This window comes from Sus scrofa, chromosome 4, assembly GCF_054392235.1.
Source record: "Sus scrofa isolate SSC_HxYL_T2T_F1_AM1 chromosome 4, Sscrofa_HxYL_maternal_Yorkshire_Landrace_v2.0, whole genome shotgun sequence".
NCBI classification, from domain to species: Eukaryota; Metazoa; Chordata; class Mammalia; order Artiodactyla; family Suidae; genus Sus; species Sus scrofa.
In genome coordinates this window covers 18813891-18833188 of record NC_139386.1, presented here as the reverse complement: position 1 = coordinate 18833188, position 19298 = coordinate 18813891, and the positions used below count along the sequence as shown (strand labels likewise).

Genomic DNA, 19298 nt, shown 5'->3' with positions numbered 1-19298 from the left:
TGCTATTCCTAATAGCTACAGAAATGTAAAAATTCTAGGTGCTGACTTTAATTTTAGTCACAACACACTTTGTGGGCACATCCGTTTCAGTGTTTACATGCCATAGATGATGCACCTTGAAACTATAGACTTTTTAAGTGCCTATAAGAAATGCTTGAAGAATGCATATGTGTTTGCTCTAAAGTATAGAAAAGAAAACTGACAATTATGAATTGGTTAAAAGTCTGTAAAATATTACACTTTGCTAATTTCAGCCATCATTAAATTTAGTATTTATTCAACTATCAGTGACTTTGAAAACATATTTTGGGATAGATTTTCTTTTGCTGATAAATCTTAGCCAACCATAACTTAATAAGTTTCTCAGAGCCAAATGTTTTCATAAACAAATTATAAAAATCCTTTTCAAGTTTTTATAGCAAAAATTATTTTTAATGTGGGTTGTGGGTTTATATTAATATTTTGAGGTGGGAATCTCAAAAAGGAAACATGCCTGGAGCTGCTCATGTTATAAACCATCCCTGTTTGTAGGTGGCAGATTTTGTGCCCTTTAAAAAAAATCTGTGTGTCAGTTTAAGTGAATTCTCATATTATGCTTATCGTTTAATCTTCTATCCCCCAATATTCACTCTTCGTTACTTAATTAAGGGTTTCTTCTTTTTATGAGAGTGCTTAACCCATAAACACAGTCTACTGAGATTGGCTTCCTGATATGAAATGGAAAATTTATAGATCCAGAAATGTTTGGGGAAGTGCAAACAGTTTCAGCTGTGAAGGGCTGATGACCATTCAGTGAGCGTTGCTTCAAGTTAAGCTGAATCACAAAGCTAGAATTTGCCAATTATTTTTTCCTTCTAAAATGAAGACATTTTTCACAGTTTTTCTTTTCACCAAGCTTATTGCTTTGATATAAAAAGCTGCTGCCATTGCACCTCACCTGGAGATGAAGAGGTGAGAAAAGGGACCAGAACCCTGCCTAGGAGTTGACTAGTGGGCAAGGATGGGCTGTAATGTGGATGCCGCAGTGGTACCCTAGCAGGGAGAGTGATGCAGTATCCCAACCATCCCGGGACCCTTGACTTAAATGCCACCTCTCCTGTGAAAGCCTCCCTCCACCCTACCCCGGCTTAGGTGCTTTTCCTGCATGTTCCGTGGAACCTTCTAGGTCATATCAGAGCTTGTTGCCATTTTCTCTCAATTGTTAACTTTTCTCAAAACCATAACCTCCTTGAAAACAAACTGCCTTGTTAATCATTGTGACCCCAAAAAAATGCCCAGCACAAAGTAGTTCTGCAAATATTTCTTAATAATGTGACACATGTGAGGCTTACAAGTGAAAAAAAAAAAATCTTTCAAAGGTAAATTTAAAGTGTTATTCAAAGTTTAAAAGTATATCCAATCTCTTGGGATAGAACATGATGGAAGATGGATGAGAAGAAGTATGTATATATAGGTATGACTGGGTTACTATGCTGTACAGCAGAAATGGACACAGCATTATAAATCAACTATACTTTAATAAAAATATATTTTAGGAGTTCCCATTGTGTCTCAGTGGAACAAATCTAGCTAGTGTCCATGACGACTCAGGTTTAATCCCTGGCCTCGCTCAGTGGGTTAAGGATCCAGCGTTGCCATGAGCTGTGGTGTAGGTCGCAGATGTGGCTCAGATCTAGCATTGCTGTGGCTGTGGTGTAGGCTAGTTCCTACAGCTCTGGTTTGACCTCTAGCTGGGAACCTCCATATGCCGTAGATGTAGCCCTAAAAAGACACTGTGTGTGTGTATGTGTTAAAAAGTAAAACTGGGAGTTCCCGTCGTGGCGCAGTGGTTAACGAATCCCACTAGGAATCATGAGGTTGCGGGTTCAATCCCTGCCCTTGCTCAGTGGGTTAATGATCCGGCATTGCCGTGAGCTGCAGTGTAGGTTGCAGACGCGGCTCGGATCCAGCGTTGCTGTGACCCTGGTGTAGGCCAGTGGCTTCAGCTCCGATTAGACCCAGAGCCTGGGAACTTCCATATGCTGCAGGATCGGCCCAAGAAATGGCAAAAAGACGAAAAAAAAAAAAAAAAGTAAAACTAAATGGTGAAAGATGTGAACTTTTTAATTTTCTAGGATTAGGAAGAAATTTGGGAAAAGGGGGGCTTTGATTATGTTTCTAAAATTATATTAAGCCTAATATCTTTTTAGTTATAAGAAGGCATAGAAGTTTGAATATCTCAGTCTGCTTCTAGGAGACCATACTTAAGATATTCCCTGAAATGAAATTTCAGCTCCTGAGGGGAGATAACTCCCAATGCCTTTCCTTCAAGCTTGTGGAGGGTTTAAGAGCTAGGAGGGATGACCTTGGCATTCTCTGACATCACCACCTCCCGTGCATTCCCTGTGGTTAATAGTTATTTATTCAACATGATCATTAGAGCGTTTCTTCCAGGAACCTCAATTTTATTCAAATTTTACTTTTTTTTTTTTTTAAGGCTGCACCCACTGCATATGGAAGTTCCCAGGCCGGGGACTGAACCAAGCTGAAGCTGTGACCTATGCCACAAGTGCAGCAATGCCAGATCCTTAACCCACTGCTCCTGGCCAGCGATCAGACCTGCACATCTGCAGCAACCCAAGCCACTGCAGTCGGATTCTTAACGCCCTGTGCCACAACAAAAACTCCCCAAATTTAACATTTTATTAGTACCTATTTTGTGCCAGCTGTGTGCTAAGAAGGTATTAGGAATGGAAAAGTGAATAAAATGTAATTCCTACCCTCAGAAAAAAAAAAGAAAAAAAAAAAAAAAAGAGGAGTTCCCATTGTGGCTCAGCAGGTTAAGAACTCAACAGTGTACGTGAGAATGCAGGTTTGATCCCTGGCCTCGCTCAGTGGGTTAAGGTTCCAATGTTGCTGCAAACTGCAGCATAGGTTGTAGATGTGGCACCGATGTGGTGTTTCTGTGGCTGTGGCATAAGCTGGCAGCTGCAGCTCCCATGTGACCCCTAGCCTGGGAATTTCCATATGCTGCAGGTGGGGCCCTAAAAAAAGAAGGAAGGAAGGAAGGAAGGAGAGAAGGAAGGAAGGAAGGAAAAAAAGGAAAGAAATCTCAGCTTCCAAGGGTGCTCTTTAGGTAGAAGGATCCAGAGTGAACAAACACCTCTTCTGGTCTGCTCCCTTGACCTGATCACACTGGAAGCAGTAGCCTCCTCCCCAAATTGAGCTCCTAAATCAGAGCAGCCTTTCCTCCTCTTCCCTTCAGATGATGCACATGGTGTCTGTAAATCAGGTGAATTCAAAACTGTTCTCAAGAGCATGCTTCCAGTGCCATGACAGAGAACACTGACACAGCCTTACTTTTAAAACCCCTTCCACGTGATGGGCAGAGGGGAGTCAGTGTGTTATTTCCTGCACATCTTCCTTCGAATAATGCAGTTTTCTTTTAAGAAAATATGCCATGGCTTGCATCTTTCTGTGAATAAAAGTGCCCTTGCTTGTTTTTGAGACTTTTTTTTTTTTCTCTCTGAATGCACCCTGGAAAAGAGTCGGGGGAGGCTTCCTGCAGTGATGCTACACTTTTGACTGCTGAACAGTGGTGCTGTTCACGTGTCACGTGTCAGCTCACACACGAGCATGTGTCTGCTTCCCATCTGGTGCTGGAAGAGTTTTAGGGTGGGAAGCAAAAGACGTCTTTGAAAAAAATACCTGTTTAAATGATTGAATATATGCTCAAGGTCCATTTTCTTTTTTTGTGAACTTCATCCAGGAAATAATAGTGGATTTTTTTAAATTCATTTTCTTAAAATTGTAAGGTCTCTTTCCACTTATAATGAGGCAGTTGGGATAGAGGAGTTCTAAGTTTCTGTTTTTCTCTTATATATTCTTATTTTTTTATGCCCTCTTCCTGGATATGCTACATTTAAACTCCGCACAAAATGATTTCTTTCAGCCTAAGTCAGTATTAATTTTTGTTGTTTAGGTAGCAAATCCAAGGAAGTGTGTGTGTGTGTGTGTGTGTGTGTGTGTGTGTGTGTGTCTCACAATCTGTATCTGGGCCTGTCACTGCAGCTTTCTGGCTTCATATATTTTGGACTGAATAACTGAAGTGAATGAATAGAAGTAGTAGTGAGAAAACCCACTAGCTCGTATATTAGTGTAGGATAACTGTTATGGCAAAAATCCTACAGTCTCAGTGGTTGTAAGCAATAAAAATAGAATAAATGAAATCAAGTGGAAATAAAGTCTGTTGCTTGGTCACAATCCAGTGCTGTCAACAGGATGGGGAGAGGAGTGGGGCGAGGGGGTCTGGTCTTTGTTCCACATAGTCATTTAGGAACCCAAGGTCTTTCCATCTTGGGAAACTTTGATACTCAAACACGTGGCCCCTAAAGTTGTCACAGAAGGGGAAAAGAGAGTGGACGATTACCCATGGGAAATGTGTGTGACTCAGAACTGGAATTGGCCCCCTGCCCCTGGCCAGCACTCAGTCCTGTGGCTCCAACAGAATTGCTGGAACAGGAGGCTGGGAGATGTAACCTCTCCATGCGCCCAGGCCGAAAAGGAAAATCATGAAGATTGATTGGTGAGTTCTAGAATCCTCTGCCTTTTCTGGCTTTAAGACTGGCTAGGATTTGAGCTTGAGAGCCTGATAAAAGGGCCTTGCTCACCATTGCTTTTCTTTTCTTTTTTAAGGCCTGCACCCTTGGCATATGGAGGTTCCTAGGCTAGGGGTCAAATCAGAGCCACCAACCTAACCACAGCTCACGGAAATGCCGGATCCTTAACGCACTGAGCAAGGCCAGAGAATTGAACCCGCGTTCTCATGGTTCCTAGTCGGGCTTGTTAACCACTGAGCCATGACGGGAACTCCCTCACCATTGCTTTTCTTACACCCTTACCCTACCCCCTCTTCACTCCACCTTTCATTTCATACCTTTTCTCCCAACTCATGCAATTTCTTTTCAGCCAACCTCATCTTTACTCTTTTACCTGTTCCCTTGAGATAAGGAGAGATAATGTGAATGGGGATGGGTTTCTCCAAGAAGATGGATTTTCATGAGCAAGATAATTGGAAGAGACAGCTCGGTGGAAACGGGGCAGGAACTTCAGGAAGGGGATTGGGAGAGGCAGCAAAAGAAGCTGGGAGATGTTGGTTTGCATTGGTTTAAGATGAGACTGGATTCCTCTAGGAGGGGATAAATCCCGAGATGAAAAGTCCATTTCTCCATGTGGTAGAAGGGGATGTCTTGAACTTATTATAAAAATGAACTTATAAAAATCAGATGGAAGATCCTCTCTCACATTTTTAACTACATTGGGAAGACCAGCACCCATTATTAAGAACTGTAGCCATTTGAGAGAAAGTCATTCCAGCTGTTCTGTTTTTTAACATTCACATAAAATAACCACACATACACATATTCAATAATTTATGAATGTTTTTTATTGAACTATAGTTGATTTACAATGTCGTGTTGATTTCTGCTGTACAGCAAAGTGATTCAGTTATACTGTATATACTTTTTTATATTCTTTTTAAAAGTATGGTTGATTTATAGTATTGGGCCAATCTCTACTGTACAGCATAGTGACCCAGTCTTACATATATATATATACATTCTTTTTCTCATACTGTCTTCCATCATATTCTATCCCAAGAGATTGGATATAGTTCCCTGTGCTATATACAGCAGAACCTCATTCTTATCCATTATAAATGTAATAGTTTGCATCTACTAACCCCAAACTCCCAGTCCATCCTACTCCCTCTTCACTCCTGTTTGGCAATCACAAGTCTGTTCTCTATTATCTGTGAGTCTGTTTCTATTTTATAGATAGGTTCATTTGTGCCATATTTTAGATTCTACATATGTGATGTCAAATGATATTTGTCTTTCTCTTTCTGACTTACTTTACTTTGTATGAGAATCTCTAGTTGCATCCATGTTGCTGCAAATGGCATTATTTTGTTCTTTTTTATGACTGAGTAGTATTCCATTGTGCATATATATACCACGCCTTCTTAATCTTTTTGATATTCTTCTCCATTATGGCTTACCACAGGATATTGAATATAGTTCCCTGTGTTATACCATAGGACCTTTTTGTTTATAGGAAGATATTTTTATGAAGAACATTATTTGCTTTCTGCCTTAAACCTTTCCAACATGGAATGGGAAGCAAACATGTACTCATGAGGGCACACATTCAGCAAACCTGCCCCATAGTCAAAACCCTATCATTGCAGCAGGCAGTCCCCCAGGTTCTCCCCTGGGCAACTCCTAAAGAACTGCAGCATTGGCAATATTGTCATACTCCTAATTTGTAATGTAGATTCCTGTGATAGGGATTCCCTATCCCAAATTCTCTTGGGTCCTAAGAGACACTAATTCATCTTTTTGTCTGATCATTAATGATCAGAATTGATCACTCTTCTCATTTGTTATGCTTATTTTCATAAAAAAATTTTCTGGAAACAAGTACCTGTTTAAGTTGGTAAGTGGCATTTCTTACAGCGAAAATTCTCGCCCTGGACAATTTCGTAGAGCCAACAGATACAAAAGTCTTTGCCAAGAGCAATTCCCATGAAGAGTTTAAAAGCAGTGAATCCTTGGAAGTCCAGAGCAAATGACAGGACTCGGCCCCCAAATATTAAATGGGATTAGATGCACCTTTTCTGAAAGCCATGTAAAACAACTGCATAGTTGACACACTGTGTTTTTCTTCCCCCAGGGCTTTCCTGGAAAGGATGGATCCTCTGGCCCTCCAGGACCACCAGGGCCAATTGTAAGTATTTCCAGGAACTACTGGGGTACTCTCTGCTGCAAAGCAATTCACCTCCTTTGAGAGATTTTTCTTCTGCCAGATCTTTCTCCTTGGCATCCATCTCAGCTGTTGTGTAAGAACTCATCCTTTGGTACAGAGCTGTTCCTAAAACATCCTTTAAGAATGATGCATCCATGGGGCTTGATCGTTCTGTCTCTGAGCCATAAGATCACCTGCACTGATTTAGTTTTTATTAGACACAGGTTAGGCTTGACCTTTAAAGAGCTTCATTTAATCAATTGAGTGAAGACTTTTCCTAAAATGCCTTCCTTACTTTTTTGGTAGTTAGACACAGGAATGAGCAGTGGGTCCTGAAGTCTTGGTGCTGGGGGATGCAGGGGTTAACTGTGTGTGTTTGCTGCTCCTTGAGAGCTGGATGTTCTCTGTGAGAATGTGTGAGTCCTCACCTTTGCTCCATTTTCCTGTCTTTTAGGGCATTCCAGGTGCCCCCGGAGTCCCAGGGATCACAGGAAGCATGGGACCCCAAGGTGCCCTCGGGCCACCTGTGAGTATGTGGCAGCAGCCAGTCAGAATGGTTGCTCAGTCATCCCTCTGGTTCATTTACATGTTAAAATTTACAACATCTCTTTTGGTCAAATTTTTTTTTCAGTATTGGACTCTGTGGAATCCATAAGGAAAATAGGGACTCTCCCAGGATAAAGATTAAGATCAGACTGTGCCTATATCCTGGCTAAAGACAGTGGTCCCAATCTGTAGCTCATATCTATTTACGTGGTTTGTTGTTCTGCATTTGGCAAAGTCAATGCCATGTTTACAGGGCTTGGGTACAGTACTGTCTGTTAATTAAGCCCATCTCCTGGGAGAAAAACACAAGGCTTGAGAAAGTTCAGGATTAGTGAGAATAGGAATAGATTTTTCTCTTCCAAGTTCTGTAAGAAAGAATTTCCTGGAGTTCCTGTTGTGGCGCAGTGGTTAACGAATCCTACTAGGAACCATGAGGTTGCGGGTTCGATCCCTGCCCTTTGCCCTTGCTCAGTGGGTTAAGGATCCGGCATTGCCGTGAGCTGTGGTGTGGGTCGCAGACGCGGCTCGGATCCTGCGTCGCTGTGGCTCTGGCGTAGGCCGGTGGCTATAGCTCTGATTAGACCCCTAGCCTGGGAATCTCCATGTGCCACGGGAGCGGCTCAAAAAAGGCAAAAAAACACACAAAAAAAGACGGAATTTCCTATTAAAGCACATACTCACACAGAAGCCAATAGTGGTGTAAATGAAAGCCCAGGGCATGAAACTCGTTACCTAGCATTTTTGTGCTTCTAATCTCATAGGTTGGTGTTTAAATGTGATCAGGGGAAGGGGTGGGGGTAGGATGGAGGAGAAACAAATGAGCCTATTTGGGCCTATTTCCTCTCTGCAAAATAAGGTAGTTGCATGACAGCCTCCGAGCCACATTTGACACCTTGCAAGTTGTTCCTTTCGGGTGTGGGTATTAGTCAGCATTCTGATATTATTTGTGATGTTCTAAATCTGTATCCATAAACTCAAACAACTGAGATGTATCAGTACATATGCATGGCAGACACTTCTAAGGATTTATGAGACAGTGAAAGATGAAGGGTGTAGGTAGGAGAGATTAATGTATCTGATTTCTATCCCTGCTATAACAAATTACCACAATTTCAGTGGCTAAATACAACAAACGTTTATTATCTAACAGTCTCACTGGGTTAAAAATCAAGGTGTCAGCACCTCCTTTCCGGAAGTTCTAGGGGATAACTGGCTTCTAAAGACTTACCATAGTCCTTGGCTCATGGCCCACTTCCATCTTCAAAGTCAGCCAAGTCGCATCTCTGACAGTTTTCCCATAATCATATCTCCCTCTGAACACTGCCAGGAAAAGGTTCTTTGCTTTTAATGACTCATATGATTACATTTATGCCACCCAGGTCATCTTAGGTAACTTCAAGATCCTAACTAAACCATGTTGTCAAAGTCCTTTTGCCACATGATACAGTCACATGTTCTGGGGTTTAGGGCACGAACCCTTTGGGGGCCTTTTTATGCCCACCAGAGTGAACAAGATATAGGAGAAATGTTGATTCTCACGCAGAAAAAAACCTCTCTCCCCCTGGCTTCCCAAATAGTCATGTTTCTCTTTATTCTTAACACTCATTTCAATAAAATTATTTTGTGGAGTTCCCATTGTGGCTCAGCGTTAACTCATGAGGACACGGGTTCAATCCCTGGCCTCAGTAGGTTAAGGTTTGGCATTGCCATGAGCTGCGGTGTAGGTCAAAGATGTGGCTTGGATCCCATGTTGCTGTGGCCGTGGTGTAGGCCAGCAGCTACAGCTCCGATTCGACTCCTTGGGAACTTCTATATGCCACAGGTGTGACCCTAAAAAACAAATAAAATAAAACAAAATAAAATAGTAAAGTAAAATAAACCAAATAAATTATTTTGTCCTCAGGGTTCTATTCTAGGCTGTGAGTCACATGACACACATGCAGGTACACAACCACACATGACACATGAACATAAAAAGTGCCTCCAGATTTTAGCAAACACATCCTAATTGGCACACCCAAATAATTGCTCTCCTTAGTAGTCATTGTACAAAGCCATACACTTATGCCAACTGGAATGTGGTTACATCCTCACTGACGAAACACTTTTAGATCTCTTTTCAAAAAGCAAGCTAGTGAGGGTCACAGAAAAAAAAAAAAAGTGATTGTTTTATCTTCACACATCTTGTTCCATTAACTCTGCTACCAGGCTTCCGTCGGCTTCCCAAAATGTGTTCCAGGGAACGAGAGTTCTGGAATATGTTAGCAGGGCTCAGAGAGCAAGGGCTTCTGGGTAAAGAAGTTTCAAAGACAGTGTATACTATTTCTTAGAAAGTCATGAGAAATTTTAGGACATCAAAGGCTTTGAGGCATCCTGAGGTGAAACAAAAAAACCAAAAAATTGGTTTCCTTTGGTTATACGTAAATGTATTTTCGCAGGTTCCAGTAACCCAAGCTGGGTTGATCCTGGTCTTAGGAGGATGCGATGGGATAGGAAAGAAGAAAGGGGTTGGAATTCCCATCATGGCGCAGTGGTTAACGAATCCGACTAGGAACCATGAGGTTGCGGGTTCAATCCCTGGCCTTGCTCAGTGGGTTAAGCATCCAGCGTTGCTGTGAGCTGTGGTGTAGGTCGCAGACATGGCTTGGATCCCGAGTTGCTGTGTCTCTGGCATAGGCCAGTGGCTACAGCTCCGATTCCACCCCTAGCCTGGGAACCTCCATATGCCGTGGGTGCGGCCCTAGAAAAGGCAAAAAGACAAAAAATAAAAATTAAAAAAAAAAAAGAAAGAAAAGGAACAGGGTCAAGCAGATGCTCAGGAAAGGACAGGGGGCTGCGGGAGGGATACGGCAAGACATGAGATATGTTAGGTAAGTAGGACCCATTGTGCTTATCCACCTGGCCTTTTGTTGCTCTAGAACAGTCTTTAAATATGGGGCATACAGGAGTTGCTGTTATGGCTCAGTGGGTTAAGAACTCGACTAGTATCCATGAGGATCTATTTCAATTGCTGGCCTCACACAGTGGGTTAAGAATCTGGCGTTGCTGTGAGTTGCAAGCTAGGTCGCAGAGGTGGCTTGCATCTCAAGTTGTTGTGGCTGTGGTGCAGGCTGGCTGCTGCAGTGCTGATTTGACCCCTAGCCTGGGAATTTCTTTATGCTGCAGGTGCAGCCCTAAAAAGAAAAAAATATATATAAGGGGTGTATGAAAGAGCAATACATCTTTTTTTTTCCTGGAACTAAAACACGTGTTGATAAGCGTATCTTCAGTTATTATAAATCAACAGAAAAAGGCCCTGGAAGGTGGCATTTATATCAGAGACAGAAACCATTTTGTCTACAGACACTGGGCATCCTCTCAAAAGCCAGTTGTTCTCTGAACTGTCTGGCCTAGACTCTCCCCTGCATTTTGGGCCATGAGCAGCCATATGCCTGCTGACTGCCAGATGGGTGTGACTGTAAAGCAGACTCCGTGTCACGGTGTTACAGCCTTGATTGATTGCCCATGGATGTCTGTCTAGGAAAGCAGGAGGGAAGGAGACCAAGAAAGACACACTGCCCCACTGAAAATAGCAGTGTGTTTCCTATCGTCGGTGCCAGGAAAATGCTTGCTTTCATGCACCCTGCCTTCGGCTGCCGACTTCCCCGGGCAGAATGTACATTGCTGCTCTTGTGGTCATAATTCCCATCTGAAGCTTAAGCATAAGCTAAAACATGGTGCCTTCGCTGCAGGAGAGCAGATGGTGATCAAGGACATAGAAGAAGGGACCGTGCGTCTGGCTTGAAATCCATGTAGGTAGATAGAGCCAGGGCTACATCATTTAAAGAGCGTGGCGTTAGACATCACATGTGGTCTAGGTGTGGCCCTCACATGACCTTAACTGGCTGTGTGAGCCACATCACTCAAGTGATTTTTTTTGCCTCTCAAAATGTCAGTTTCCTAATTAATTCATTTTAAAATATTTGCTGAGTAGTGACAATAGGTACAAAAGACATGAGGAAAGGGGTCCTGAAGGGTACATTCATGGAAAATCTAGAGGGAATGATTTTATATATTATATAAATCAAGAGGGAATGATTATATATATAATTATATATAATATATAAAATCTAGAGGGAATGATTATGTATATAATATATATTATTTAATATAATTTTATTATATATATATATATATATATATATATATATATATATATATATATATAATACAAAGCAGAAAGTGAGAAATGCCCTAGGGGAAAGACAAGTAAGTTACTATGAAAATTCCATTGAGGAGACAGACAGAGAGAGACAGAGAGAAGCAGAAAACCCTGTGAGGGGAACTGTTTCTGAAAGAGGTGGTTGATTTTTTAAAATTTACTATATTATAGTCGATTTACAATGTTATGCTAATTTCTGCTGTTCAGCAAAGTAATTCAGTCATGTATGTGTGTGTGTGTATGCACATTCTTTTTCATATTCTTTTCCATTATATTTTATCACAGGATATTGACTAGATTTCCCTGTGCTCTACAGTAGGACCTTGTTGGTTATCCATTCTATATATAATGGTTTGCATCTGCTAATCCCAAACTCCCAGTCCATCCCTCCCCAACCCCCTCCTGGGAACCACTTGTCTGTTGTCTATGTTGTGAGTCTGTTTCTGTTTCATAGATAAGTTCATCTTAGATTCCACATATAAGTGATATCATATGATATTTGTCTTTTTCTGTCTGACTTACTTCACTTAATATGATAACCTCTAGGTCCATCCATGTTGCTGCAAATGGCATGATTTAAATTTGTATAACTACGTAGTATTCCATTGTATATATGTACCACATCTTCTTTATTCATTCATCTGCCAAAGGATGTTTAAGTTGCTTCCATGTCTTGGCTGTTGTAAATAGTGCCACTATGAACATAAGGGTGCATATATCTTTTTGAATTAGACTTTTTGTCTTTTCTGAATATATGCCCAGGAGTGAGAATGCTGGATCAAATGGTAACTCTATTTTTAGTTTTTGAGGAACTGCCATTCTGTTTTCCATAGTGGCTGCACCAATTTACATTTCCACCAACAGTGTAGAAGGGTCCCCTTTTCTCTGCACCAAGAGGCTGTGTTTTAATGGGATCTTTCAAAGATGGATGTGATTTCCTCACACAAAGACAGGAAGATGCCATCATTTAGATGTGACTGTCATAAGACATGACACAAACACAGGACAACCAGGTCTGTTGGACATTTGAATATTTTTCAACTCTCACTCTTGCTTTATCACCACTGCCACAGTTTTACTTCAAGGCCTCTTGATTTCTTACCCAGATTGTCATGAGAAGCTCTAACTGGCCCCCTTGCCTCTGCTGTAGCTTTGGTCCATTCTCCAGGTGTCAGAAAATCTTTCTAGCACAGATCTTTCTGTTGTGTCATTTCCTGGCTTGAATTGAATCTCCTCACTGGATTCTTGTCACCAGAACTTAGGTCCCCAATATTCATCCAGGTATGCGTGGTTCTTCATGATGAGCCATTCCTTTGCCCCTGATTTCATCTCACATAATCCCTCTGCTTGGAGATGAATTACCCCAAATTATTTAAACTTCCCTGTATATGCCATACTGTTTCACACTTTTTTTTTTTTTTTTTTTTGCCTTTGGGGCTGCTCTTCCATTTGTCTGGGTTACTTCCTCCTTTCTCCACCTAGAGAAATGCCGGCTCTTCTCTCTAAAACTGCACATTTCCTTTGAGGCCACCCTCCCCTCCTTGGGCTTAGATGTTGCATTTCAACTGTCCATGTCTGTCTCTCCATGAAAAGGAAAGTTTCTTAAGGGCAGATATTTTATCAGACTTACATACTTATTCCTAGACCCCAGCGCAGTCTCAGAGAGGGTACATAAGAAGTATTTGTTACAAGAAAGAGTGGGAGTTCCTGTTGTGACTCGGTGGGAAGAACCTGACCAGTATCCATGAGGATGCGGGTTCAGTCCCAGGCCTCACTCCATAGGTTAAGGATCTAGCGTTGCTGAAAACTGTGGCATAGGTGGTAGATGTGGCTCAGATCTGGTGTTGCTGTGGCTGTGCTGTAGGCTGGCAGCTGCAGCTCTGATTCAACCCCTGGCCTGGGAACTTCTGTATGCCACAGGTGTGGCAGTAAAAAGAAATTTTAAAAGATAGAAGAAGAAAGAACGAAGATATAATTACATTCTAATTAGGCATTCGGTAAGTATGAGTAGATCATTCTTAACAGATTGGGGGGCAGACATGGAAGATGTTTAGAGCTGCACTAGGGATGTTTGGATTTTGGTTGGCAGACGTCTTTCATGTGTGAGATTTGGACCATGAGATCATGCTTCTTCCTTTCGGAGCTAAAATTCTGTGAATCTATGAATGTTGCTACTGTATTTTCTTTTCTTTTCATTTCAAGTGTTCCTGAAATTAAAGGAAAATGTGCTGGTTTTCTTGCCTACGCCTACAGGGAATGGGTGTTTTCCCTCCTAGCATACTTTGGTGGAGTTATAGACCTTCACTCATTCAGGAATTTTTAGTTTGTTTTTGTTATCCCTTGCAAAATCAAAGGAAGGATGTCAGAGAAGTTGGAATAAAAACTTTTGCCATACAGATATTTTGCTAAATGGATCTTTCTCTGAGACCACCCAGCTGTGTCCTGCTCCTGCTTAGTAACAAGCATCATGAGCTTGAGTTTGAGGAATTTCAGCCCTGATAAAACACATCTATTTCTATATGCCAGGTGCTGATAGATGATTCTGTCCATTTATTTACCTTATCCCTCGGGTTTATACTATTTCTTTTTCTAAGTTACGAACATTGCAAACAAGCCAACTTAATAAATGGTAGCTAGCGACGGAAATGGAAAAGAAGATGTTGGTTCAGAAATAAAAATATTCAAGATGGGAGTTCCCATTGTGGCTCAGTGGATATGAACCCGACTAGTATCCATGAGGATGCAGGTTCGATCCCTGGCCTCGCTCAGTGAGTTAGGGATCCGGCGTTGGTTTGAGTTGTGGTGTAGGTCACAGATGGGGCTCAGATCCCATATTGCTGAGGCCATGGCGTAGGCTGGCAGCTGCAGCTCTGATTTGACCCCTAGCCTCGGAACTTCCGTATACCTCAGGTGTGGCCCTAAAAAAAAAAAAAAAAAAAAAAAAAAAAAAAAAAAAAAATTCAAGATAAAATGGATTTTAAGAAATGGCTCAAGTTAAAATCTAATTCTGAATTACTAGAGTTAGAGAGAGATGGATGTTTGCTTCTTAAATTATTATTTAATTTGGAAAAATATTATCTTCCCTGAAATAGAAGATTCTGGCCAGAAAATTTGTCAAGCATGCTCTCTTCCATGGCAACAGTGAAGTGACCTGGGGAGAAAACATGGATTCTGGAGCCTAGCTGATTGGGTTCTGATCCCAGCTTTCCTGTTCTCTTATTGTATACCCTTGAGCAAGTTATTTATCCTCTTAAGGCATCACTCCTTATACGTAAAATGGAAGTAATATCTCATAAGGTTGTTATAAAGAATAAATGAGTTTATCTTACAAGGATAAAATGAGTTAAGTATGATAAGGGTTAAATGAGTTAAACGTTACGAGGATTAAATGAGATAATATACTGAGCACAGTGCTTAGGACATGGTAAAAGCAGTTTGAGTACGAAACTACTAATATTTACAGTTTCTTAATATATTAAAAATGTGGAGTACTTATTTTTGCTGATTTTGGTTTTTTGTTTTGTGTCAAATGCTTGCAAAGCTGGTTCCGTTAAGGATTTATTTTGTGATAACATAAGTAGCTCTTTTCTCCAACTAATTCTACCAGCCGAGATGACTACATCTTTAGGAACTTGGCCATTCAGGGTGCTTAAGAAATGAGAGCAAAGTACACAGCTAGTACATTTATTTCCCCAAATAATTAGGGGGTTAGGGATGCCTTGAATACCTTACTTTTGCAAAAAGTTTTTATAATGAAAATGGGGTATCTTTTAACAGAATCAACTCTAACGATCTTGAAACCCAGTGCCTGAGTTCTGTCCTAAGCATTTTTTTTTTTCTTTTTTCCAATCAAGGTTGTTAAAATAAAGTACAAATTGGCTTGTCACCCACACTTGAAGTGTCATTCAGCCATTCATTCATTCAGTTAACACATATATTGAGCACCTGCCATGTCCCAACATAGTCCTGGGAACTGGGGTACAGCAGTCCACAGGCAGGACACAGACTGTTTTGTGGAGCCCTTATGCCAAGAGTTCTCAGACGGTGAGGTTCTGCTTTCTTTGTAGAGATTGAGAGTCTTCCCTGCAAGCCCAGCTTTGGTATTTTTCATCAATTTCTATCCTATGTGCTACCTCCTTCCAAATAATGACTATATCATGGGATGCTAACATTGCAAGGGACGCCAAAGACCTTTTAATGGCCTCATCTTAAAAAGAAACTCAGGCTTTAAGTAGCTTGCAGATCCTGTGCCTTATATTTTTTTTGCCAAATATTCGTATGAAAGTTTTCAAATGCCCACAAAATTGAAAGAATTTAGAGTGAACACCCATATACCTAACAGTCAGATCCTATCCTTGTGTGTGTTTTTTCAAATAAAGTTCTCCTGACTGTTGATTATTAATCTCCTTCGCAACATTGGAAAATTATCTTACATCACACTAAAGAGTGGATTTATACATCTAGGTGAAGTCTGTTAATATTTTCTTCTCTTTATTAGTAAAACAAAAAGAAACTCAAGGTCAGAGGAAATAGGTACTAGTCCTAGATTGCGAGTAAATATTTTACTTAAATATTGGATTTAAGTTGAATGTTTAAATGACTCGTTTATGCAAAAAACAGGTGAAGTAGTTTTGGAAATGTAAAGTAAGTTATGGTCCTCAATGGAGATCTCACCATCTACCCAGAAATCCATGCATTGACTTGTCATTAAATATGCATGATAGTAAAAACTTAGTGTGAAATAGCTGATACTTGAACTAAGTACTGCATTAGAATATTCCTACTGTCGATACTTAATGTTTAAGATACATGCTTGCTACTTTTCTCACATTTCCAGTGTTTGTATACACTGAGTAGACCAGGTCTCTGGGAATGAAAAGCTGTAATTTTGATGAGCAGGAGACAGGGAAATTGAGGTTAAATAACAAGACTGAATTTGAGGGCTTTGTCACACGGGTGTCTATCAATGTGTGATTATGAATAGAGGAAGAGCTGCCATCAATCAAGAGTCACTGAGGTTTCTTACTTGTTTGCTGGTGCTGCGTGAGGAAGATGAGACTAGTGGTTGTGTAGATTAACTGGAAGGGAGTCTTTAGTTAAAGAGGCCATTAGAAGCAAGTTGCACATGCCCTGGTGTGAGATTGTGAGATGATTAGGATAAGTACCTGGATGATGGAATAGAAGGGATGGACGTAGGAAAAATTGCAGTGCAAAAAGTGTGTGTGTGTGTGTGTGTGTGTGTGTGTGTGTGTGTGTGTGTTGAACAGGCATGCAAGAGGCAAGAGAAGGAAGGAGAAAAGATAGAATCACTGGTGGGCTGGCTTCTGACTGCTCAGGAGAGTACATTTCTTTTCCCTTTGAAACTTCATCTTCAGTGACAGCACATTTCAATCGACTATAGTACAAGTATTTACACCACTAAAAGCAGTGAACATTGCAGGTCAGGGCATTTTATTTTTCCAGAAAGCCAGTTTACCTGCACATCATGGGGTGAACCCAGAATTTTGAATTTGGGTGAGATTATAGTAACAATTGGAAACAGCCTGACAACATGGCAAATTCCATCTATAAATGGAACTCACTGTCCCTTTGGTAGAGACTATAAAAGCATTGTTTAATAAGCCTGTTACACTGCTTTGGAGTTGAAACAGAAAGATGACTTTCTTCTAAAGACACATGTTTTTCATTATACATGTAATTTCATTGCAGAAACACTAAGAACGCCATTGTTTTTTCAATAAAAGTGTTTACCATTATGGTAAAGTTTCTTCTGGGTCAAAGAGTAGCTAAGCCACAAAACAAAATAATCTAGCTGAGAATCCATGTTAACATGAGCTCAGGTTATCAAGGAGGATCCAGGGAAAGAACCGTATACTATTATGTTGGCCGGAGAACAGGGTGAGGCTGTGGGGTTTCACAAATTTCATCTTTTACTTGAACTCTTAGGTTGGAAGAGCTTTTCCTTCTTGTGAAAGATTCTCTTTCAAAAATGAAAACCACTTATGTCTCCCGCAGAGATTTGTGAAATAAATCATGCGGCATCAGCAGAATACAATTCAGAGTGGTGTTTAGTGTGAAAAGATGGGCATGAGTTATTCAGGGCAGCAGTGTTGCAAAAGCAGTGTTACAGTGGCAGCAGTGTTGCTGCACGATCCCAATTTTGTTTCCAAGCCTGACTGTGTCTGTGCATTCAAAGTCCGGAGGAGTGAAATATTTAAGAGTTATCTCTGCCTGGTGGGATTGCGGGCCGCTCTCTGTTTATTCTTGTTGTTGCGTATCTGTTTTTGATGCAGAATTATGAGAGCTAAGAAAAGCATCTTAATGCAGTAAGCTAAGATGGGCTATCCGGATGGTTGACTGAGTGCTCTGTCACAAGTAACTTGACCATTTCAAATTTTACAGGGTGCCCCTGGAGCAAAGGGAGAGAGAGGAGAAAGAGTAAGTATTCTCTGGACGGTTGATCATTTACTGTCATAATTACTCATTGCTCTATTCCAGTCCTCCCTCCCCCACTCCTCACCTCACTTACTGTGAGTACATTTTCAAGTGGAAACCACCCCGTAGGCTAGAAGTCAGGAGGGCTGGCTTCTAGCTGCAGATCTGCTACGATCCAGCTAGATGACCTTAGGCCCATTGCTTTCAGGATAAAAGAGAGAGAATCAAACTCATCTAAATCACAAAGTGGATTTGATGAAGAAATTATATAATGGATGTGAAAAGGCTTCAGAAAAGTAAAAGCTCTGTGCAAAAGGCCAAGCGGTAGATTGAGGCTCACACGTTTCCAGTATTGGCATCCAGGAAGAGAATGGCAGCATGGAATCACAGAACTGACTATGCAATTTAATTCATTTGAAGGGCCATCTCTCTTCGTTGAAAAACAGCACCACCGCTAATATCATTCTGCAATTGGCTCTAGTAGATATAGCGTTGATCTGGGGCTCATCCAGTGACCCCTGTGAAATCTTGGCCAATGTGTTCATCTATGAAATGGCTTTAACATCTTTCATCTGAGTTGTAATTAACATTAAATGAACCACTGCCTGAGAAAGTGCTGCATTTTATAAGCTCCAAAGAGGGATAAGTAAGGCATTAAATACATATGGATTTGTTTCAAAAATTAAATCTTTTAGAATTTGAGACTGGAAATGCTTACTTGAGCTTTTTAGTTTAATAAAAGGCTCTCAGGAACCTTGCACTGTTAAGTGTGAGGTTGCTGACACCTTTTCCTTAATGCACCATGGTGGTTGATCCTGCCTGTTGCTGGGAGCCAAGAAGCCCAGGTGCCACCAATGAGTAGAGTTCGACCGCCATGCTGGAAGTCCTGCCATTGGCTGGGCTCGTGGCTGAGAGTCAGGAGTCTGCTTTTTTCTCATCCAGGGTGACCTACAGTCTCAAGCCATGGTGAGAGCGGTGGCACGTCAGGTGTGCGAACAGCTCATCCAAAGTAAGTGCATTATGTTTACAGGTGTTTTCTGTTGCTTGTCCAATTGTGGATTTGCCTTTTGCATAAGTGTAAAGACTAAGCTTTGTCCTGGTACAGACACATAAGGTCTACAAAAGGCCATCACTAACTACCTGAGAGATCATCACAGATTACCTTAGAGTTCTTCATCCATGGTACAGAGGCCAAATTTCTCTCTGTTGTTTGTCCTAAACCTCTCTGTTTGCCTATGGAGATTGAACTTGACTGCTCAAGGATCAAATCTTCCATTTCTTCATCTCTCCAAATAGATAGGTTTTTATGTTTTTCCTTTTTTGTTGTTTT

General features: G+C 41.0%; 1 protein-coding gene across 4 annotated transcripts in view; it reads left to right on the top strand.

The window, feature by feature from the left end:
* Positions 1–19298, top strand: part of COL14A1 (collagen type XIV alpha 1 chain) — a 237272-nt gene that overhangs the window by 184468 nt on the left and 33506 nt on the right. For all 4 annotated transcript variants that reach the window (NM_001445065.1, XM_005662880.4, XM_021090550.2 and 1 more), the window contains 4 exon segments: positions 6715–6768; positions 7241–7312; positions 17936–17971; positions 18911–18977. In NM_001445065.1, coding sequence (NP_001431994.1) covers positions 6715–6768; positions 7241–7312; positions 17936–17971; positions 18911–18977 — 229 coding nt within the window.